The following is a 2,746-nucleotide window of genomic DNA, read 5'->3' on the forward strand; positions in this document are numbered from 1 at the left end:
ATTTTCCTAATTTTTTTAAATTAAGGTATTAAGATCAATTTCCAAAAGATGTTTTTTTTTTTATTCCTCTTCATCAACTTTAGCAGGGGTGCGTAAACTTTCTCAAGCCACTGTATGTAATTGTGAATAGAAGGTTAGATAGATTTATTGTTATTCTCCTAGTGTCAGACTCATAACTTGTTTCATTTAGTTTTTGGCAGAATGTATCCAAAGAGGAGTCCAATAAATTCATGATTTGAGCACTTCTCCTTTATTGCATAGTTTCAAACATATTTCACCTGAATAATGTTGCATAGCTCAGTAAACTGCAATAAAACCCAGGAAGAAAATGGATCTCATCATGTGATGCATTTCATTCCTGGGGTTTATGATGACATAAATACTGTAGTTCGCACACATCTGTGTGTAGTGCATTTGTCAGTACAGTTAAAAATAAAAACTCTTTCTGAACTCTTTCAAAAAGCTGGACAGTATTAAAAATTACACCTAAAAGCATTGCAAAATGCTGTTACAACAGACACAAAGCAGTGCATTGAATATACTCAAAGCCTGGAGTGTGAAATGCATAGTGTAACACAGAGGGCTGTAAAAGGAATCTTTTCACAATCAAAATACAACAACAATATTACATTTTGAAATCTAGGCTTTTCAAAACTGCTGCTCAGATGATTTATGCCTGAGATCTTCTTCTGAAAATGTACCACAGCCACTTTGGTTAAAGGTGATTAAAATCAGCCCGGCGAGCTGGATGTTCTTTGGCGATTTTCCGGTAAAAGGCACAAATGTTCTTAAAATCAATGTGGAATCACTTTAGATCGACAGTAAATATGATGCAAAAATGTGCAAAATAGAGTCAATGTGGTCAGTCTTATCCCACAAATTGATTGATCTGTTTGACAGATCGCTAAAGCAAAGCTTATCACACACATTAATAGAAACATTTACAATATAGATATAAAAACTGGAACTAAAAAAAAAAAAAATAAGTCAACTCAATCAGTAACTAAGCGATTAGTTTAGCAGTAACTAACAGGACACTAGTTAGCGATGCGGTAACAGTCCAATAGCTGCCTATTTTCAGGGTCCGAAAGACACTCGCTGACTTCTAGAAAATACTCAGTTTTTAAATATATTCAGATTTTTTTTGGGGGAAATATACTTTTCTATGATCTGACCAGTTTGAAGCCTTGGCCAGTGTCCAGTATCGCTGGTGGAAACCAGTTAAGTTTGATTCTCTTAAGACACCGCAGGCAGATGCTGCAGAACCACAGCACGTTCAGACCGCCGCACCACAGCGCCAGCTGTACCACCGGGTACGTCATCCGAGGGAAGTTCTGGCTCCAGTGGTTGGTAACATCACTTCCTGTCGGTAGGTGCAGCGTGTAGTCGCTCCAGTATTTGGAGATGCCGTAGGCGGCAGACACCGGCCTGCCTCTCTCAGACCACTGGATGTTGCAGTTTGAGTTGCAGTTATACTCCACCCACTGAGAGGTGAAGTCCCCGAGCTGCGGGGGGTCCTGCAGCTCGACGTCTGTCACTCGAGCGAGTGTCGCTCCCTGCACGGCCACGTACAGACCCTCCACCTTCCTTACCTCCTTCACCCACGGCAACGAGTTGTCACAGTCGAGCACCAGGATGAGGCGCGAGCAGAAGCTGCCGTTCTTCTCCCTCCACCACTCCAAGATCTGATCCAGGCCGAGAGTGTCTCCTCCTGGTGATGAACACAGAAACCAGCGGATTACAGATCACACAGAACAAACTATACATGAGGACAATACCATTTGGTTTTTAGATTACAAAAAATACCAATAGCGCATACTATTAAAAAGTCAGTATAGCATAACAATTAGGGATGTACCAATACTATATTATATACAGTATTTACATTTGGGCACTTGCTGTTGCAGAGTACAAATATGATTACTTAATACCATTACAGTTCTAATGATGACTTTGCAAACCTGTTTTATTTTCATGAGATGTTCCTCAATTTCTGACTGTACTGAATTAAATATACAACACAGTGCTGTTGCTGAAATTTTAACATTCAACTTTGTGTAACCTGTGACACATTCAGTGGATTTCAGAGCCATACAGTAGAACTGCAGCAGGAAAACTGAAATATGTTATCGTATGTTAGTGCTGTCTCTTGCTTCTCCAGTGTTTGCAGCAAAGTTAGTAGTGTTGGTTCTGTAGATGTTTTATTAAACTGCTTGAGTTAAAAGGAGCTATTCCCCCCCCAAGAATTTAGCAGAGCTCTACTCTTGTCAGCCTAACTAATGGTTATATTACTATTAAAATAGTCTATTATTCAACCCTTACTTATCATTGATGCCCGTCTCACCTGCCAGCGCCCACTCCCCAGAGCGGTGACTGTGACCGCTGTAGAAGATCACGTAGGTGTCGTGGCGAGTTCCGTCCGCCGTGCGAAGCTCCAAGAAGGATTTGATCTTGGCCTGCAGAGCCTCTTGGGTCACCCCGCTGGTGGAATAGTCGCAGCCAAAAGGCTCAATCAAGTGGTGGGCGAAGAAGTGCTGCACATTGTTCAACATGCCTGTGGAACGCCTGTTCAGCTCCAGCACCTGGCCTGGAGGCAGCAGCATGGGCTGGCCGTCTGGACTGCAAGGCAGACAACAACAACACACAGGAGGAAAGTGTCACACTGTCCATCAATAAAAGGGTCAAGGGGGGGGGGCGGCTCGCAAGCCCAAACGAGTGTGCGGCGTGCCTGTTGTTTTGTTTCCGG

At 42.5% G+C, this 2,746-nt stretch overlaps 1 protein-coding gene and 1 long non-coding RNA gene across 2 annotated transcripts in view; one reads left to right on the plus strand and one right to left on the minus strand.

Moving 5' to 3' along the window:
* The window catches only part of LOC116693329 (uncharacterized), a 16,787-nt gene that overhangs the window by 2,226 nt on the left and 11,815 nt on the right, over positions 1-2,746 (plus strand). The gene's annotated exons all lie outside the window — the stretch shown is intronic.
* Positions 1,154-2,746, minus strand: part of tmem168b (transmembrane protein 168b) — a gene marked incomplete at its 5' end in the record, with an annotated part of 5,553 nt that continues 3,960 nt past the window's right edge. The window contains 2 exon segments of the mRNA XM_032522222.1: positions 1,154-1,711; positions 2,345-2,619. Coding sequence (XP_032378113.1) covers positions 1,164-1,711; positions 2,345-2,619 — 823 coding nt within the window. The 3' untranslated portion in view covers positions 1,154-1,163.

Source organism: Etheostoma spectabile, chromosome 8 (genome assembly GCF_008692095.1).
Source record: "Etheostoma spectabile isolate EspeVRDwgs_2016 chromosome 8, UIUC_Espe_1.0, whole genome shotgun sequence".
Taxonomy (NCBI): Eukaryota; Metazoa; Chordata; class Actinopteri; order Perciformes; family Percidae; genus Etheostoma; species Etheostoma spectabile.